This window comes from Rattus norvegicus, chromosome X, assembly GCF_021556685.1.
Source record: "Rattus norvegicus strain SHRSP/BbbUtx chromosome X, alternate assembly SHRSP_T2T, whole genome shotgun sequence".
NCBI lineage: Eukaryota > Metazoa > Chordata > Mammalia > Rodentia > Muridae > Rattus > Rattus norvegicus.
The window spans coordinates 124687750-124707783 of record NC_141554.1 but is presented as its reverse complement, the minus strand read 5'-3'; the positions used below and the strand labels follow the sequence as shown (position 1 = coordinate 124707783).

Below are 20034 nucleotides of genomic sequence, written 5' to 3'. Positions count from 1 at the left end.
ACGGGGCCTGCCTAATAAATGCTTATTAAACTAACCCAACAAAAGAATAATGACCTCGCTTGCCATCACTACTTATCATAAGCTATCAAGATGGAGGGGCTACTGAGGTTTTGTTATCCTGGCCCTTTTGTGTATTGATAGTAAGTTCAGGAAACAGAAACGCACCTGGCTTGGCTTTATAGAACTCTAATCAGGCTCCCAGTGCTATCGTCTATGCATAGATTCTGAAGAGGTGCTCCAAGCACAATGAGAGCAGCATTTGCACTGTGCCTATGTTCAATAACCTAATTCAGTCTTTTGCACAGGTACACGAAGAAGGCGCAGTTCTCTGCTTCACACTGTATAGATGAGGGAGAAGAGGCTCAGAGAGGGCCTGTGGCCTATCCCAGTCCACCGGGAGGATTCAGGGCCATGCTAGATCCAATGCCCGTGTCATCATCCCTGTGAGCTCAGGGGGGGGGGACACAGCCATAAGTAACTACTGACAACTATATGGGGAGGGGGTGGGTGAGAATAGGTGCTTCATCTCCAGCACTGGCTACAAGCGAGCAGTGCGGTTAGTCAACAACATTGTCTATAGCCTTCAGATAACAGAGGCTTCCCAGGTAGCTGCTGACCTTTCTTGTTGACAATGGATGTTTTCTGAGACCTTTTTCTCCCCCTTTCCCTTATCTTCACTTGCTCTTTTTGGGGACAGAGGTGGGAGGTCTTATCTTACCTTCTGTTAGTGTTTAGACAGAGCTCAGCTGTTTGGACTCCCAGATTTTTACTGCTTCAAAGGAACGAGCCAGCTCAGGTCAGGAGAAAAGGGCAGTGAGCTGTGTTCAGTTCACTGGAACTGGGCAGGCACCTCCCTATTCCCTCCTCGTCTGCCCTCTAGGGACAGTCTTGTTTCCCTGATCAACAACTGCTATTCCCAAAGTGTTTAGGGAACTGTATACTTTTTAAGAGAACAAAGGTGGGGGGCAGTTTCTCTTTCCCTTCACTTTAATAACAAAGCTGCCCCCCAAACTCCTACCTTGCCTAATGGATGTTCAGACATTCACCTGCCCTCACAAGGCATCCTTTACTTCTGATTGCTAAGGCAACGCTACTCCCTTGGGCAGAAGTGAGTCCTCAAAGGGGCCAGACATCAGTGAGACTGCAACAAAGGCAAGGGTCAGTCTCCCTCACCTCTGAGAGCTCAGTACTCAGCACTCTACACTGTATGTCAAGACAGGTAAGTGGTCTTTTAGGAGAACATCCTTTCTCTTACTAAGAATAGATGCTGTGCCGACCAGAAGAGGCTCAAGTAGGCAGAACGATTAAACTTGGTTAGCATCTTTTACTAGTGGCTGGGACAACAATTTCCTTACCTTTCCTGGCATCATCCTTCCAGAGTGCTAAGGACTTTCTTCCCAGTCCTCCGATCAGCCAGATCAGTCTGTAGCTGACCAAAGGATGGTGGCTGGGAATGGTCTACTGACTGCGGAGAGCTTGTTAAAGCTGCCAATGGAGTTTCCAATGACAGGATACTGATTCCAAGCTCCAGGATTCTAGAGTTTCCCTAAGACTTTTTTTCCCACTTTAATTTGAGGTAACCAGCTTCTGCCTAAAACCAGGCATATTAAAGTCCAAACATTTGTGTTTCCTTCCAATTTCTGTGTTGAAATCCTGATGGCATGTAATGTTTCAGGAGGTGGAGCCTCTGGACGATAATAAGGTCACGAGGCCAGAGCCCTCCGGAATGGGATTAGGGTCCAAAAAGCCATGCCAGGAGTTGCCCTGCTTCTTCTACTACAGAAGGACAGAACAGGAATGTGCTATCTAGGAATGGGAAGGCGAGCATTCACCAGATATTAAATTTGCTTTGACCTTGCACATTCCAGCCTCCAGAACTATGAGAAATCCACTTGTACTGTTCAGAAGCCACCCAGCTTCCCGTTGTAGAGCAGTTTAAATGGATGAAGGCTTCTGAGCCTTTGCACATTGTTATTTTTCTCCACCGTTCATGCACTGAAATATCGAGCTTCCAGTTCTCAGGGGCCAGCGTCTGCCATCTTAGCAGAGGCAAAGTAACGAAAGGCTAAATTAACTGCCTAGCATCTAGAAGGAGCCCTGTACTTCCTGGTGGCTAAAGGAAAGCTGGGAGGAAGGAGAGAGCCAGCTTTAATATATAGTAGCTGTGTGACTTCTGAGCAAGTAGCGTCCCCTTTCTGTGCCTCATTTTCCCACCCATGAAATAAGGGTCATAATACTACCTATTTCGGAGGTTGATAACGAGGATTAAATGAATTAAGAATCTGCCTTATATGTATTATCTGGCCAATAAATGGTAGAACAGTTACAATTCCTTAATCCAGGGCAGACTTTTCCTGTCATTATCTTCTTGCACAAATCTTCATGTATCTAACCCTGACAAAAGCTTCAGTAAAGGAGCAGCAAAGTCGTATACATTCCTACACTTTCTGAAAGCAGTCACCTAAGGACTATGAATTGGATGGTGGTGTGATTTGCCAAATGCCCCCCCCCCCAGATCCATGCACAGTGATGGGAGGTTGGAATTCGGAGAGAGTACACATGGGAACCGTGTGAAGTTTTATTTTTCCTATTCTCTTTTCTGTTTGCCTCAGACACAGCCCTACAAAATTGCCCAGACTAGCTTTGAACTTGCTCTGTAGCCCAGGCAGGTCTGAATAGTTTGATCCTTCAGTCTCAGCTTCCTGGATGTTGGGATTACAAGCTTTGGACATTGTGTCTGGTTCTATCTTGTCCTTTTAGCACACTTGCCAATCTTGCCAGTTAACAGATGTTGGCCATGCGTGGCACAGGACAGGATTGCTATGATAGGAGACAGTGCATTCTTAGAAAGGCACACAAAAATTTCATATGTATTTTATTTTATAAAGCACGAAGGTAACTTTATGCAGTCTTTTTTTTCTTTTTTTTTGGTTCTTTTTTTCGGAGCTGGGGACCGAACCCAGGGCCTTGCGCTTCCTAGGTAAGCGCTCTTCCACTGAGCTAAATCCCCAGCCCCAACTTTATGCAGTCTTACATTTTTATTTTATTATTATATACATATGCATGTGTATGTGGTGTGCGTGGCTCTGTGTGGGGTACATGTGTGCTGTAACTTACGTGTGGAGGTTAGAGGACAATCTCAGATGTGCTCCTGGCTTCCCTCTTATTAGATATACACAGCATCTCTGTTTACCGCTGTGTAGGTGAGGCCATGAGTTTCTGTGGATTCTTTTAATTCTGTTCCCCATCTCAACATAGGAGCACTGGAATTGTAGACACCCACTCCTACCATGCCTAGCTTTTATTGGTTTGGGGACTTCAAGCTGAAGCTTCTGTGCATATGTAATAACCATCTCCCCAGCCCCATCTACGGGCTTTTCAGTGTGACTGTATTTTGTTTGCAGTCCTTTCCTTGACGTCAGTTGCAGAAGCTCGCATCATGTGGATGCTCGAAGTTTCTGCCTTTAGAGCATTTTGAATTTGAGAGTTCCAGAGTAGGGATGCTTAAAACTAAGCAAACTAAGACAGTAGGATTAAGGAGAGTACTTCTGCTTGGGAAAGTAAGATAGCCTCTCTCAGGAGGTAGTCTTGGCAGGGGGTGGGGGGACAGCAGAGCAGTGATGTGGAGATAAAAATGGTGAGACAGGAAAAAATACTTTAGAAGGGAAATTGTCAGAGTGAGAAGACCCATGGAGAGGCTAACAATACCCTTTCAAAGGAGTTACTCACCCACAACTTTTGGGAATACAACTACTGTGCCCACAGACATGGGAGAATTGGGAGTCAGTGGAAAACATCGTCCACCTTTTCAGAGAAGGTCCCCTACCATTAATTTACTTCCTTCCTCCCCAGGAGCCCAGTGGGCTGGACTGTCTGCACTGTGGCTCTCAAAGGCTTAAATATCTGCCTTTACCCATTATCTGAAAGTGAGTGCTGGATGGGTGGGAAAAGCCAGCAAACAAAAGCAACGGATACTACTACCAAGGTAAGCTCAGTTGGACTTTTACAGAGACAGAAGTGATGCTTGGGCAGAGAGAGGTCACTGCACGAACAAAGGCCTGTTGACCGGAATATAAAATACATTTGGGCTTGGGGGAGGGGAACTTCTTCACTATTGCAACTGGATGCCTCAGTTGAACAAGAGGCCAAAAGAAGGCATATTTTGCTTTGCCTGGTCAGTATTGTTTATTTGTAACCTTAAAAATCAAAAGATCTTACATCTTAAATCTGGATTTAGGGGCTCCCTTGAAAACGGGGCTTGCATTTCTAAATGACAACCATCCTTCTGCAAAGAGACTCTTGTAGCTTAGCAGCAGCCCCCACAGGCTCTCTTCCCTCTTTTCTGCTACGCATATTTAAATGCTAATCACATTCTGTGGGCACAGAGTTTAGTTCTCCAGAATGCTTTCAAAAGGCATGACGGCTTAGAATGCATTTAAAGGCTTATTGTTTGGGGCTGAGTGCCTGTTATCTGGGTCTCTCTAGCTCTCCTGCCCATGCTGCTTCTGAATTCTTACAAGACATTTGATTCTGCAACTCCCTATACAAAGGGTCTCTATACAAGAGGAACAGTGAAGTCGGTGAGGGAAACATGCCAGACTAATGGGCCATCCTTTCTCCTCTAATTCTTCTCTAAAGGTGAGAGAGAAGGAGCAACACTGACAGGGCTAAAGAACATTTGTTCTGCAAGAAACCCACAGACTCAGCGGCTGGGACTGAAGTGCAAACTGCATGGCCTTTCTCCCAGTTCCATTGCTCGAAGATGGGCTTGTGATCTACAGAACCTTTGAGGCCTCAGTTTTCTCATCTCAATAGGCAAGATGGCTCAACAGGTAAAAGTGCTTGCTGCTAAGACTTGCTGATTTGAGTTTAAGCTCCCAAACCTGCGTGGTGGACAGAGATCACTGATTCCTTTAAGTTGTCTGACTTCTATATGTGCCCTGTGACAGACACACAACACACACACACACACACACACACACACACACACACACACACACAGAGAGAGAGAGAGAGAGAGAGAGACAGAGACAGACAGAGACACAGAGAGAGTGAGAGAGACAGAGACAAAGACAGAGACAGACAGACAGACAGATACACACACACACACACACAGAGAGAGAGAGAGAGAGAGAGAGAGAGAGAGAGAGAGAGAGAGAGAGAGAGAGAGAGGTGTGCAATAAAGCAGGGCTCACTTTATAAATGGTTGTAAGGACTGGATGATATAATGAATATCCACTTGGCCCAGTGGCTGCTGTAGCTTCCCCTCAGTGCTAATGGTCACTTTTAGAATCAATCCTAGAGAACAGAATGTGCTGCAGTATGAGGTGATAAGGCCTTTGACTGGAGGCAGGGCAATAAGAGAAAGGACCCATGTGGGAAACTTATGAATGCAGAAGCAACTGGGCTCTGGGTTGGTTGGATGAAGGGACAGCAGAGCCAAACATAACTTCTGAATGCTTAGCTTGGGTATCTGGGCCAATGATAGCCCAGAAAGGGAAAACTCTAGGTAGAAAGTGTGAGGGGAACAAGAGTAACTTTGACAGACAGTGGGTTGGTTGGAAGTGATCATGAGGATGTGAGACTCTATGGCACAAGTCAGCAAAGCAGGCTGTGAGAACCATGAGCCCAGGACTGAGGAGGGAGACGGGGGTGGGGTGGGGGGGGATGAAGACAGGAGCAGCTCTGAGGAGTGGGTAAATGAAGGGAGTGTGTCCTACTCAGCAAAGGTTGCTCAAGGTGGTAACCATCTCGGTCAGCTTGGAGTCTATTTGAGCAGGCTGGGGCCTCTGTTTATTCACTGACCATGTGTGTTCTGCTCACTGAGCTGTGCCGCTTGGATACCACCTTTGTCCTTCATTTTATGCACTTTCAGTTCAAACGCTGACCTGGCCTAATCCTGCTTACCTTGTGAGTTGTGGTGGAGCAAAGTCCACTGGGGTATAAATCAACAGGGTGACACATGGGTTCGTGTTTGATGAAATGGAGATACGTGATACGAGCAGCAGAGTGGAGGGGATGCACGGGGACCTCCTTCCCGGTTCTTTTGGAACGCCTATCAGACTCCAGGTCCCATGCTCAAAGCTGTTCCTCAGCTTCCCAGCAAAGTGTTTCCCAGCCTGTCTCACCTTCTCTTTCAAATACCAGTCTATGGAACCGTTATAGGTTTTTTTTTTTTTTTCTTCTTCAGAAATCTTTGGTTCTTATTACAGATTAATCAGATAAAATATTTTTGTTAACATTTCCTCCGTCTTATATTTTCTTTTATTGAATCCTTTTCTTTTCTTCACCCCCTCTGCCCTTTTCAGACAATCTCTCACTGTGTAGGTCTGGCTGGCTTTGAACTTGCTATGTGGACAAGGTTTTCCTCAAACTCACACACACAAAAAAAATTGCCTGCCTCTGCCTGCCTAAAGGTTATGGCACTATGCCCAGCCTATTGTTTCTCCAATACACTTACTGCTGCCAGCATCTTCTGGCCCAGGGTCTTAGCCAGGTGGTGATCCAGATAGAAGGGCCTGGCTTGGCTGTATCTAGAAGAGCTTGGGTTAAAATGTACAGAGCAGTGGAAAAGGAGATTTCAGGCAGGGTGGTTAGAGCCTGTGAAAGCACATGAGGTAGTGGCATTTCATTCCACACACAACTGACCCTTCTCCCCAGAAACATTCTCTCAAAACATGCACATGCATAAATTATTTACCTTTCCATCCTCCAGCAGGCCAAGCAAGGAAAAGCAGAATAAAATGAATGTAAGCCTGGTGAAGGAAGGGATCAGGTGGCTGAACAAGACTTTTGATTATTGTCATTAATGTTTAGAATAGTTCCAACCTGGCGTGGTATTGGACGGACAGATTGTATGTATGAATGTCTGGATAAAAGCCTATGAAGACAGTTAGGCACTCAGACAAAGGCACCAGCCACTATGGGTGGGTGGGTGGGGAAACTCCTTGTTCGGTTAGCTATCCACCAGACACCTGCTGTTGATTTGCTTCATGTTGGGCAGTGCTGTGGAGAAAACCAATGGAATGCAAGTGTTACCATTAACTGTGTTCAGGTCACAGCAGCTTGGTGCCCTTGTGACAAAGCAAGTGGGTAAACCTGCCTGATCCAGTGAGGGCAGGTGGTTCTTGTGGCTCTCTCTTCCTGATGAATATTGCATTGTGTGCCTTACAGGAAAAAAAACCCTTTAGGTGTTTCCTGTTGCTTCTGGCCCCTTATCGTCCTACCTAAGTAATTCTGAGCTGGGACTGTGAGGTTGGTAACTCACTAAGCTCTGGTTCATAGCTTTCCATGGCTCAGATACTATGTGTTTACTGCAGTGACACCTAGTGGCTGGAGAAGGTAATGCCATGTTTGCATTTAAAAGCCTGTGGCCTTTCTCCTGGGTGTTAATTTTTTAAAAGAATATATTATGGACAAAGTTATTATATTTATTAACCCATAAAAAATAAAATTTTGTCTGAGTCATGTTGAGTTACTATATCTTCAGATGACATTTATGATGTAAATAACGCCAGTCCTATTTTACAGAACAATTACCTTGTGTTTTTGAAAACAACCACTATGACTTTGCATTTATTTGAAAGCTGTTTTTTTTTTCTGATTTTGTTTTCTTGAGGCTAATCTCAAACTGGCTATGTATATGATGGTGACCTTGGAGTTTTGATCTTCTTGCCTCTGTCACTGAGATCACTGGCATGCACCACCATACTCAGCATGACGGCAGCATGTTGACACACTATATATGCATCATCTAGAAGGTTCCCCCACAAAGGGAAAATGATTAGGACTACACTAAAATTCTCACTCTCAGTGTATCTTATACCCTGGTTGGAGGCAGATTATTATAGTATGGTGATAGTGTAGTGCAGAATGTAGTGTTGGCTAGAATCTCCTAGAAAGAGTCTTTGTTTTAGCTCCCAGAAAGAGAAAGGAAAGCTTTCTTCCATAAAGGTTTATGGAAGAAGATTTATGGAGAAGACCAAAATCTCTCAGCTTCACATCCAGATATCACTGAATTTTACCTGAAACCCTTTCTGATGACTAGCTTTAGCCCCAGGTCTCAAGGTTCTATTTTAGGTAGGTCCATTAGTGGTAGGTAGCTAAGCTCACCTAACCTTACATAATCTAGGATAGACTCAAAAGAGGATACAAAGTGTTGGGAATTTCTCTAGCAGCAAGAGATATTCTCTCTCTTCCTCCCTCCTCCCTCTCTTTCCCTCCTTCCCCCTGTGTGTGTGTGCGCGCGCATACATGTGTCTGTCTGTCTCTGTCTTGCTGTCTCTATTTCTCTGAGACAGTGTTTCTCTGTGTAGCCCTGGCTGTCTTGGAACTCTGTAGACTAGGCTGGCCTTGAACTCATAGCAATCCACTTGTCTCTGCCTCCTGAGAGCTGGGATTAAAGGTGTTCTAGGATTGCAACTTATGAAGTCAGCATTTGAATATGTTAAACAGGTTGGGTAGTAGCAGACTTATATGATTAAACCTAAAGAAAGATGCTTGGAACTAAAGAAGGGCCACATACTGTGGTCCTGAAAAGAAAACGGAATGTTTTACATGAATTACTACAAGTTTGTACTGTGATGTGGTTTCAATGCTAAACATAAGACAGATTTGAAGTTTACCAGGAAGGACAGGTGACTGTGAAAAACCAAAGGAAAGTAAAGAAAAGCAGTGAAGTTAGGAGTGTGTTAGAAAGACGTGAACATTGAAATGGTGCAAGGACGGTCAAAAGGACAACTGAGCAGAACACGTTGCCAGACATAGAGACCCTGGGAAAACAGACTTTGTGTGGTGAAGGCCACGTCACATAGTGGGTGAGAAAAGAAAGATTATTTTCAAATGGTGCACAAGCAATTGGCGAACTACAAATCCTAAATGTAATAAGATGTTAAGTGTTGGAGTTATACTAAAATGTACTTAAGGAACAAATAGGTGACTAGCCATAGGGCTGGGGGCTAGGGACATAAATCAGTGGTAGAGCCCTTGGCTAGCATGTGTGAGGTTCTGGATTGCATCAGTACTGACTAAAAGGATTGTAGCGGCAGAAATTTAAAGCAGAGAAATAACATTAGAAACAAAAAAGAAGCAAGGGCAAAAGTATATAGTCACATCACATTTCAAAATATATACATCATAACACATAAACAGACCTGGAAGAGGTGGTTTATGTCTGTTACCTCAGCAATTAGGAGGCTGACAGCAGAAGATTGGCACACGTTTTATGACCAGCCTGGGTTACACTGTGAGATTTTTTATCTCAAAAACCCCACAGAAGGAGCATTAAGGCAAATGTTAGAAAATATGACATGAAAGAGAATGTGCAGTACATGCGAAGGTTGATACCTTTACTAGGCAAAGACCTGTTACTAACAATAGGAAAATCTAGATACCCCAGAAAAATAGGCAAAGAACATATACAAATTATAAAGCAATGCAAAAGGGCAACTGTGGAAACCATGCAATCTCACTTGTAAACAATGCATTAGAGAAGTGACAGTTGATGACAGTGACCTTACTGCTGGTGCAAATGAATGCCTCTAATTTTTTGGAGTGTCAATTTCATTATGAGTCAGCATGGTGGCCTTTAATCCCAACCCTTGGGAGGAAGAAGCAGACAGATCTCTGAATTTGAGACCAGCCTGCGTCTACACAGTGAGTTCTAGGACATCCAGGGCTACATAGAAACCCTGTCTTAAAAACAAAGAAGGTGGAGAGATGGCTCACAATTATCTAAACTGGAGTTTGATGCCCTCTTCTGTCATACAGGGGTATAAGCGGACAGAGCACCAACACACATGAAATACATGAATAAATAATTAAATGTAAAAAAACAAAGGAAAAACAAACTAGGGAGCGAGCTCACATGAGCAACAGAGGAAGTGCGCTGGGCATGGTAGCTCATGCTGGAAATCCCCATACCCTGGAGACTGAGGCAGGAAGCTTTTAAATCTGAAGCCTTTCCTGGATTATATGGGAAGATCAAGGCCTGTCCTGATAATTTAAGGAGCTCTTGGCACGCACAAAAATACGCAAGGGCAGGGGATGTAGCTTACGGGCAGTAGAATACTAGTCTAAGTCACACATGTCCTGGGGCTCAGTCCTCAATACCTAAAAATTAGGATGCTTTAGACTTATTCAGGCCTTGTGACCTACAAGTCAGTTTCTAGGAATATAATGTGAAAAACACAAGAGATTTTATTACAGTGTTGTTACACTTAAAAATTAGAACTAGCCCCATTATTTACAAGCTGAGAAATTTCAGCTATTTCTAACATTCAAATGCAAAATAAAAATTGATAACTGAACAGTTAATTGTCTGGACCTGTATCTGCTATGTGATAAGTAAAAAAAGCAAGCTACCAACTTTTATTTGTAGCTTTTCTTTTTCTTTTTCTTTGTTTCTAAACTGCATTCACACATTGCCAGTATGTATGTGTGAGAAAGAGAGAGCAAGTGTGTGTGTGTGTGTGTGTGAACATACATAGGAAAAACTAGTAACTATTAGAATCTATAGGTATTGGGCATTTTCCTTTTTTTCCTGCTTTGCTATGTATCCTAAAATTTCTAACAACCACATGTCCATTACTTTTTTTTTTTTTTTTGGTTCTTTTTTTTCGGAGCTGGGGATCGAACCCAGGGCCTTGCGCTTCCTAGGCAAGTGCTCTACCACTGAGCTAAATCCCCAACCCCTACTTTTTTTTTTTAAAGATTTTTTTATTGTATATGAGTACACTGTAGCTGTCTTCAGACACACCAGAAGAGAGCATTGGATCTCATTACAGATGGTTGTGAGCCACTCTGTGGTTGCTGGGATTTGAACTCAGGACCTCAGGAAGAGCAGTCAGTGTTCTTAACCACTGAGCCATCTCTCCAGCCCCCCATTACTTTTTTTTATTGTGACCAAACATACATAATGTGAAATCAACCCTTTAAACCACATTTTAAGGGCTGGAGAGATGACTCAGGGGTTAAGAGCACCGACTGCTCTTCCAGAGGTCCTGAGTTCAAATCCCAGCAACCACACGGTGGCTCACAACCATCTGTAACGAGGTTTGATGCCCTCTTCTGGCTTGCAGGTGTATATGCAGGCAGAAAGCTGTATGATGTATACATAATAAATAAATATTTAAAAAAAACCCACGTTTTAATATGGGCATGATTTTTTTTAAATCAGAAGTTATGTTCATTATGTTTTGCACTATAGTCATACCAGTGTGGCAATGGTTCATCTGGACAAGGACAGGAGAGAAGAAACCCAGACAGATGAGATGTTTTGTGGATCGGAGTGCCAGAGTGGAGTATCATCATGTCAGAAGACGCCACTAGGAAGTCAAGTCCCTTCAGGCTTTTTGGCACTGGCCACACTGGCCAAAGGATACTGTAGCAGGGAAACAGGAAGTTGGGAGTAGCATTGAGAAACTGGAGAAACAAGTCAGAGTCATGTGGAGAAACCAACAAGTGGAACTTCTTATTTCAAGTGGCATGCAAATGACCTCACATTCATTTCCACACAGAGCTTCAGGGACATGTAAGTCACTAAGTGAGGCCGAAGAGGCACAGGAGCCAAGGGAGTGTGTACAGTATTAGGGGAAGATGCAAAAACAGTCAGTCTTGTTTGGATTCTGGTTAGCCACAGGTGGCTGTAACGCCCTCATATTTTATCGACTGATCAAATTGGCACTTTTGATAAGAATGTAGGCTAAGCTAGTTCGTTAGTTTGCAGCCTCTACCTTTCGATTTTGCTTTTGTGTTCTGTAGAGAACATGTTTCTCTAGTAATTGTTAGGACGATGCATGGACAGTGGCACCAAAGAAAGAACACTTTTGAAATGCAGTTTCTTTCTCAGGCCCCTTGTTGAATGATTCTTGGTTTATTTTAGTCCTTGCCAGTCAGGAAAGGCACAGTGACAAGAAAGAGTGCTATATCTTCCCTGCATCAAGAAGGCAAGTTAAGGGGTTGGGGATTTAGCTCAGTGGTAGAGCACTTGCCTAGGAAGCGCAAGGCCCTGGGTTCGGTCCCCAGCTCCGAAAAAAAGAACAAAAAAAAAAAAAAAAAAAAGAAGGCAAGTTAAGGGGTTGGGGATTTAGCTCAATGGTAGAGCGCTTGCCTAGCAAGCGCAAGGCCCTGGGTTCGGTCCCCAGATCCGGAAAAAAAAAAAAAAAGAAGGCAAGTTAACAGGTTGCATTATGCAGTCTTCTTCATTTTTGGTATTGGAAGAAGAAGAACCATAAGTGATGTAACCAGGGACCAGGAAAGAAAAGGGAGACTGATCTGGAAGACAGATACATAAAAGAGAGGTAGAGGCATTGACTTAAGCTAGTAGCCCGGAGGTTAGCAGAAGTGGTTTGCATAGTATTTGCATAAGCAGTCCTGAGCTCTTAGAAAAATGTCCTCAGTGGTGCGGCTGTAGAACAGGATGGGGAGGTAGGTGGGCGGAATCAAAATATTCTTTGTGGTTACCCCACTGCAAATGCTTCAAGGTAATCCACCCCCCCACCCTCCGCCCACCCCAATGCTCCGCACCTGCATCTTTCTCTTCACAGTGTCAAAGGGAAATGAGACAGCCTGGCTCACAGCAGCAGCCACACAGACGGTGGCAAAGTTCTGCAGGTGAGAAAAGCGGTCCCGGGGTCCAGTCCAGATTTTTTCCAGGTTCATGTAAACTAGAAGAGAGCCAGCCGAGAAGGGAACAGCACCTGGGAATCAAGTACAGAGAGGTCGCCGTCTTGGAGAACCACTGTCTGGAAGAAAAAAAAATGCCTCTGGGGGGATGCACAAGGGTGTATAAGCGGTGCCCAGGGCTGCTTAAAGCTCTTCCAGTCAACTAGCAAAAGCGTGTTCTGGGGGCAGGAGTGATAGCACCGTAAGGTCGGGATGGAAGAGCTGCTCACTCAAGGTTGTACAGTTTACAGTAAATAAATGCTGTACAAAAGGCCCGTAAACAAACCTTTACAGGTAGGTGTGGCGGCACACACCAATAATCCCATCATCTGGGTGGTAGAGGCAGGAGGATCAGTAGCAGTTCAAGTTCATCCTTACCTACATAGCAAAGGTTTGGGCCAGCCTGAGCTTCTTGAGTACACGAGACACTGCATCAGGCAGAAGGAAATAACCCCTAACCCAGAAGCTTAACTTGGGTTTGTGAAACAGATGTTGAAGCGTTTGGGGGTATACTGGTATTTGTAACTTACACTGAAAGCACCGAAGAAGAAGAAGACGGATTTATGAATGGCTCTGAGAGATGCATAGACATGTGATAAAGTAAAAATATAAACTGATGCATTATTCAGTGAGTGTGTGGTTATTTATAATTCTAAGAACTCTTCGGTGTGCTTGAGATACAAAAAAAAGAGAGAGAGAGAGAGAGAGAAAAATAAAAAGAAACATGGAGGGAGAAAAATCATTTCCATGGTACTGAATGGATGGCCCATAAGGTAAGAGCACTTACTGCTCTTGTAGAGCATCGGGTGGCTCACAACCACCCGTGACTCCAGCTCTAGGGAATCTGACACTATCTTCTAGCCCCCCAACAGCCCAGGTACTCATGTGTCTGCACACAGACTTTTACAAAGAAAATAAAAATAAAAATAAAGCACTTCCATTGAGCACTTGATCTTGTATTGGCTGCTAGAAAAGGATTGTCCTCTAGTGAAGAAGGAAACATTTATGATAACTGTGCCCATGAGGTTACCTGACTTGGCTTAAATATCATAAGGCCTGGTTAGTATCATACACTGTGTATCTCTACCTTCCTAGTAAGTAAGACAGTGAGCAAAGAATGCACTATCTGATACTCTTACACATTTCCAGAAACTTTCAGAGCCATCTTCAGTTCACAGAGAGACTAAATTTGTCCCTCAAAAAATGAGATCTGGCTACAGATGGCTTCGTGGTTTAGAGCCCTGGTCGCTCTTACAGAGAACTCAGGTTCAATTCCCAGAATGCATACTGTGGCTCAGAACTATTTGTAACTCCAGTTTCAGAGGCTCTGATACCTTTTTCTAGCCTTTATGGGCACTGCACACAGATGTGAATGCAGGCAAAATACCCCTATACATAAAAGTAAAAAATAAAAATACACAAAGAGATCTAATAGATAGGAAAGGCTATACATGTAATTCATCCAAAAAAGGTAGGTTACTGTTTATTATATTTAATAAACATATTTAAAAAGACTCACCAACTTCCTATTTTCATCGAAAAACATTTAGGGAAGCCAGGCATGGTAGCACATGTCTATAGTCTCAGCACTAGAGAGGCTGAGGCAGGATGACCCGTTCCAAGCCAGCCTTGTTTACACAGCAAGCTCAAGCCCAACCTTCATTACATTACAGTCTGTCTCTAAATAGTGTTGGGCACTATGCCAGGTGCTAGGACTACAGCTCAGAGCAGGCTAATTTCTGGAGAATTTACCATCAAATACAGGCACTAACTAGGGAATACTACATATTAACATCCCTGTGCATTTAGTGGGCTATGAAAGAGGCTTTATGTGCACAAGTGTCAGAATATTAATTTTGCCCTGAAGAACCAGGAAAGAATTGAAAGAAAAGAGATCTATCTCTGTCTCTCTGTGTTGTGTTAGGGATTGAACATATAGTCCCAACACTACTCCCCTACCGCCGTCACATTTTCAACTTTTTGACATTGGCCACAGTAAATTGCCTAGATTGCCTTGAACTCTATAGCCCAGATGGGCCTTTGAACTTTTACTTCTGTCTCTACCTCCTGAAGCTAGGGGGAATCACACACCGGCTTGTGTATAGTCAAGACAGGAACACTTACGTAGCCAAGATTAGCCTGGATTTCATCATGCTCCTGCCTTAACCTCCAGAGTACTAGGATTATATTATATGCATGTATCATCACCCATGGCTTAGAACACAGAACTTTTGAATTGGGACTTGAGCAAAGACACTAAGAGAGTGGAAAGGCAGTCCAGGCAAATACAACGAGCACTGTATCTCTAAGCACACACATTTTTGTATGGCTTGAACATGAGAGCAGGGAGAGGCTTACATAGTACAGGATAGGATGAGGTAGGGCAGACTGGCAGGGGCCAGCTCCAGATGATCTGGAATGCCATAGGAATTCTGGCTTTCTCCTTTAGCTTTTAAGGAATGGAGTAAAAACAAAGCAGACCATTTGGGAAGATCATCCCAGTCTGGCAGCAGTATACAGGGCACACCAGGCATAGGGCCACAGAGGAACATGAGCCTGCAGGAGAGGCTGAGTTCCTAGAGTCAGGAAGGAAGATGATGCAGGGATGAGCTGATGAGCTAGGACAGAAGGCAGAAGGCAGAGTCAGAAGGCGGAGGCGGAGGCGGAGGCGGAGGCGGAGGCGGAGGCGGAGGCGGAGGCGGAGGCGGAGGCGGAGGCGGAGGCGGAGGCGGAGGCGGAGGCGGAGGCGGAGGCGGAGGCGGAGGCGGAGGCAGGCAGATCTCGGAGTTTGAGGAGCCATCTTGGTCTACAGAGAAAGTTACAGAACAGCCAAGACTAAAATAGTGGGACTCCGTCTCCCCAAAGCAAAAAAACAAAACAAAACAAAACCCCCCAAAACAAGAACAAAACAAAAAAAAATACTAAACAGAGACTACACCCCCAAATTATAATAAATAAAACTAAAAAAAAAGAGTAAGTCAGACAGCCTTGGCAAGGTGTCACATATGTGTAATTCTAGCACTCAGAAAACTGAGGCAGCAGGACAATCAAGAGTTAAAGGGCAGCCTGGAATACCTAGAAAGTTCCAGGCCACTCTAGGTTAAAAAAAATAGTAAAAATAAGTTTTTATGGGGGAGGGAGAGTTCTATTTCTTTAAGAGCGTGGCTCTAGATTGACCGTGAGCTGCAGGATAGCTCTATACCCATAGGTGTGTGTGCAGCACAGTTGGACTGGATTGGGTTATTAACAAAGATGACATGAAGTTGAGAGGGGGTAGGGAGGTGACGGGGTAGATCTTAAAGGAGTTAGGGGAGGATTGGGGATGCATATGATCAAAATACGTTATGTAAAATTCTCAAAGAATTAAAAATATTATATTAAAACCTAAAAAATAAAGATAAAATATTTGAATGCGAAAATATAGTCATAGCTTCTGGAAAAGTACTTAATACCCAGTGAGCACCCCTAAAATATTAGCATTACAATTAAAGATATTAGGAGTTAAAGTATCCTCGTGCTTGTTGAAGCTACAAGATGGGCTCACCTGGAGAGGGGATGCAGGGCAAGACAGCCAATGAAGAAGGCTGGGTATGGTGATATGTGCTTGCAATCTTAGTACAAAGGAGGCAGAGGCAGCAGGATCACTGCAGGTTTGAGTCCAGCCTGGTCTACATAGTGTGATTTGTTTTCTAACGAACAAACAAATATAAACACCAATAAAAAAGAAAGCCAACATCGAGGGTAAAAATAAAGCTGAGGGGGGTTGGGGATTTAGCTCAGTGATAGAGCGCTTGCCTAGGAAGCACAAGGCCCTGGGTTTGGTCCCCAGCTCCGAGAAAAAAAAAAAAAAGCTGAGGGAGGAGGCTGAGGAACGAACTTAAGCAAGCTGGCAGTGTCAGAGGACCTAAAAAAAGCCAAGTATATTGGATAAGAAAGATCTGCAGGAGAGCTGTGAAGATACTCAGGGGACAATAGTACCCTAGAAGCCAACTTTCCAGAGGACAGACTGACTGATCTCATTTAGTACTGCATGCATGGACTAAGTCAATCCTTCTGCATTTGGCAAACAGAGGCCTTGTTTATCTGTAGCTCTGTCAAAGGCTACGAATACCATTGAGATCCTGCTGTGCTAACTCATGGATACACACACTGAAGACTCCTGTTAGCTGAGCGGTTTTGAGGGTGACTTGGAATCTAGGCTTTTCTGAGTCACTTGCATTGCTTGGCTTACAATCTTTAGGCTTCTAAAATTGTGCTATGGTGATCTGTGCCTGCAATTTTAGTACACAGAAGGCAGAGGTACAAACTACCTTCACATGTGCCCACATGTGTCAAAGAACAGCCTTTTCTTGGATGTCGAATTCCACCTTACCTAAAACAGTGAGGGATGCCCCTCGATAAAGAGCCAGGAACCCTTCTTGTTGATAAATAGTAGAAAGAGCATGAATAAGCCCCCTGTAAGATGGTTCCAGCATGTTCTGCACAATCAATCGGGTTTTGATGAGGTCTGTAGGGTATGTGACAATCGTGGAAACCATGCCTGCGAGACTTCCAGCCACAATGGAGCTCCACTGGGAAATACGGCCCAGGTCATCCATGAATAACACAACAAACCTGGTGGTGGTGAAACAGAGAAAGCTCAGATATGAGGTCTGGACTGTACTAGTATGCTCTATAAGGCTTCAAATATTTCCTAGCATTTGGAATTATTTTACAATGTGTCTTAGCGTTTTTATTGCTGTAAAGAGAAACCATGACTATGGCAACTCGTTAAGGAAACATTTAATTGGGGCTGGCTTACACGTTCAGAGGTTTAGTTTATTATCATCATGGCAGGGAGCATGACAGCATCCAGGCACACACATAAGCTGCTGACAGTTCTACATCTTTTTTATTTTTTTTTTTTTATTTTTTATTTTTATTATTTACCCTAGCTGCCCTGGAACTTGTTTTTTTTTTTTTTTTTAAAGATTTATTCGACAGTTCTACATCTTAATCTGCAGACAGAGGTGACTGAGAGTCACATTGGGCATAGCTTGAACAAATGAGACCTCAAAGCCGACCCTCAAAGTGACTGTACGTCCTCCAATAAGGCCACACCCATTTTAAAAGAATTATTTATTGATTTTATGTATATCAGTACATTGTAGCTTTCTTCAGACACACCAGAAGGGGACATCAGATTCCATCACAGATGATTGTGAGTCACCGTGTAGTTGGTGGGAATTGAACTCAGGACCTCTGGAAGAGCAATCTTAACCACTGAGCCATCTCTCCAGGCCCAACTATACCCATTTCAACAATGAGTCACATGTCCTAATAATCCCACTCCCCATGGGCCAAGCATTCAAACATATGAGTTTATGGGGGCCACTCTTATGTAAACCACCATACAACATGAAAAATATCATAGAATTATAATGGAATTACTGAGTAGTAAATTTAAATTCCACCATCATATAATGCTAGCTAACTATAAGGAAGTTCAGCCTCTGATGAATATCTTCTCCAAATCTTCCCACTTCACTTCCAGCATTTCTCCACCTTTGATCTGAATAATCTAACTTGCCAGTGGGCTGTAAATAAACAAAAACACCTGGCAATTGCATGCTGCAAACTTTCCATCCTCTTGACACTTAAAAGGAACAGAATTTCCTGAAATGAATTGAAAACAGAAATCCCACTCTCCTCCAGCACCGGGAATGGAAGCCAGAGTGTTCTACACAGTAGGTATACATTTCTGTCACTGAGGTACATCCTAAGTCCAGCATCCCAGAAACTGAGTTTTGAGCCCAGTAGACCAAGCCAATGTTAACTTTAATTGTAGCCACTGGGCTTTGGCTAGCTGCAAAAGGCCCTACATCCAGTTAGCTGATTAGGCTCTAATGATATCAATTGGCTGGCTCGATGACTGAACTGTCACCATTTAAGTTGTTTTCCATACCTTGCTTTTTGTTTTCCTGGAAAAGCTATCTAATTGTCATGTGATGGGTTCTGGGAGCTATCTGATTGGAGTTTGATTTGGTTTTGCTCAAACATACTGTTAAATTTAGTCTAAAGAATTAGTTTCCTTAATAATGATAATGGTAATTATAAGCGATGTTACTATTTTACCAGTTATTAGAAAAACAATGAACAAAAAACTGTGACAAGATATTTACTTCTCACCCAGCAGACTGGCATCATAGCGAATGATGAGGGGATTGTGTGGAAACTGATAACCCTCACCCTTTGCTTTGCAGTATCTAGCAAAGGTGGAGAAGTATGGGTATTTACTCCATAATTCCATTTCCCAGCCTAGAGTAACCCTTACAGCTCTAAACATGAAGACACACTACAAACATTCCTTATAACAATGAAATCTCCAACAATTAAACGTCAAAATGTAGGGGAACAGATGAATGACGGCATTGCCATTCAATGGAGCCCAGATGGTTAAAATGAATGAGCTTAGACAAATCATAGAAACATAAGAAATAAGCCATGAAAGCACACTGATGAATGAATAAAACAAGCTGTAAGGTGATCTGTAGTATATGGCCACCACAAACAATAAAACCTGGGAGTACTGTGTAACATACACAGGTACTTAGGAGGAGCATACAAGTAGATGCTTGGGAAAGGGAAAAGGGACTAGGACCAAGAACAAACATAGGAGTCTGTCTTCATCCAGGCTTTAGTATATTTCAAAGAGAGACGTGGGAGCCAGGTCTTGTCAAGTCATGGCTTCTAGGGAGGCTGTGGAAGAATCACTTGAGCCCAGTAATTTAAGCCCTGCTTGGCCAAGACTCAAACTCAAAAATGAAACAAGGGGGTTGTGGATGGAGTTCAGTGGTAGCATGCTAATTTAGCATGCTCAAGGCCCTGGGTTTGATGCCCAGCGTTGCCAAAAACCAAATAGAAAACCCAAACACATGGGCTGGAGAGATGGCTCAGCGGTTAAGAGCACCGACTGCTCTTCCAGAGGTCCTGAGTTCAAATCCCAGCAACCACATGGTGGCTCACAACCATCTGTAATGAGATCTGATGCCCTCTTCTGGTGTGTCTGAAGGCAGCTACAGTGTACTCATATACAATAAAATAAAAAAAAATCTTTAAAAAAAAAAAAAGAAAAAAGAAAACCCACACGCACACACATACACGCATACACGCACGCACGCACGCACGCACGCACGCACGGCCCTCAACAAAGAGTTTGGGATTGGTGTTGTGGGCCTGTAATTCCAGCATTTGGGAGATTGAGACAGGAAAATGTTGAGTTTGAGACGAGTCTGGCCTACAGAAAGTTCAAGGCCAGTGTAGTTTATAAAGAGAGACAATCTAAAAATAGTATGTGAAGTGTGGATGGTAGGCATGAGTTTTGGACAAACT

General features: G+C 43.6%; 2 protein-coding genes across 6 annotated transcripts in view; one reads left to right on the top strand and one right to left on the bottom strand.

Annotated features, from left to right (window-relative positions):
• The window catches only part of LOC147998348 (uncharacterized), a 98905-nt gene extending 86876 nt beyond the window's left edge, over nt 1-12029 (top strand). Inside the window, exons 3-5 of one of the 2 annotated variants that reach the window (XR_015647035.1) lie at nt 3853-3985; nt 4639-4832; nt 11207-12029. Coding sequence is in view for 1 of the 2 variants with exons in the window: in XM_087601182.1 (XP_087457308.1) it covers nt 3853-3985; nt 4639-4662 (157 nt within the window). In the remaining variant the exon portion in view is untranslated. Of the gene's footprint in view, nt 1-3852; nt 3986-4638; nt 4998-11206 lie in introns of those variants that run through there. The other variant, XM_087601182.1, reaches the window with a different exon arrangement.
• The window catches only part of Slc25a43 (solute carrier family 25, member 43), a 34322-nt gene that overhangs the window by 9557 nt on the left and 4731 nt on the right, over nt 1-20034 (bottom strand). The window contains exons 2-4 of one of the 4 annotated variants that reach the window (NR_197319.1): nt 17036-17277; nt 12526-12698; nt 11213-11380 (exon numbers count right to left, since the gene is read on the bottom strand). Coding sequence is in view for 2 of the 4 variants with exons in the window: in XM_087599324.1 (XP_087455450.1) it covers nt 11333-11380; nt 12526-12698; nt 17036-17277 (463 nt within the window). In the remaining 2 variants the exon portion in view is untranslated. Of the gene's footprint in view, nt 1-11209; nt 11381-12525; nt 12744-17035; nt 17278-20034 lie in introns of those variants that run through there. The other 3 variants (XM_087599324.1, NR_197318.1, NM_001432878.1) reach the window with 3 other exon arrangements.